This window comes from Aptenodytes forsteri, unplaced genomic scaffold, assembly GCF_000699145.1.
Source record: "Aptenodytes forsteri isolate BGI_AS27 unplaced genomic scaffold, ASM69914v1 Scaffold535, whole genome shotgun sequence".
Classification (NCBI taxonomy): Eukaryota; Metazoa; Chordata; class Aves; order Sphenisciformes; family Spheniscidae; genus Aptenodytes; species Aptenodytes forsteri.
Window position 1 is genome coordinate 157252 of NW_008795855.1, and position 253 is coordinate 157504.

The following is a 253-nucleotide window of genomic DNA, read 5'->3' on the forward strand; positions in this document are numbered from 1 at the left end:
CGCCGCCGCCGCTTCGCTATTCAAATCTAACCGCCGCCTGGCGCGCCTGCGCCCCGCGCCAAATCGCCGTTGTGACGACAGCAGAGCGGCGCTGTACAGCGGCCGCCGTACAGCATGGCGCTCCCCAGCGCTCCGTACAACATGGCGGCCTCCGCGGAATCAGCCCGGTGCCTGCCATTTCAGTATTTCCCCTCGCCAGCACGCCCCGCAGCCGGAGCGATGAGGCTGGCGCGGCAGCGGCCGGGCCCGCGCG

General features: G+C 71.5%; 1 protein-coding gene across 1 annotated transcript in view; it reads right to left on the reverse strand.

Moving 5' to 3' along the window:
- KNL1 (kinetochore scaffold 1) overlaps positions 1–143 on the reverse strand; it is a 32856-nt gene extending 32713 nt beyond the window's left edge. Inside the window, exon 1 of the mRNA XM_019473229.1 lies at positions 47–143. Within this exon, the coding sequence (XP_019328774.1) occupies positions 47–143 (97 nt within the window). The remainder of the gene's footprint in view (positions 1–46) is intronic.
- Between the last annotated feature and the right edge of the window lie 110 nt (positions 144–253).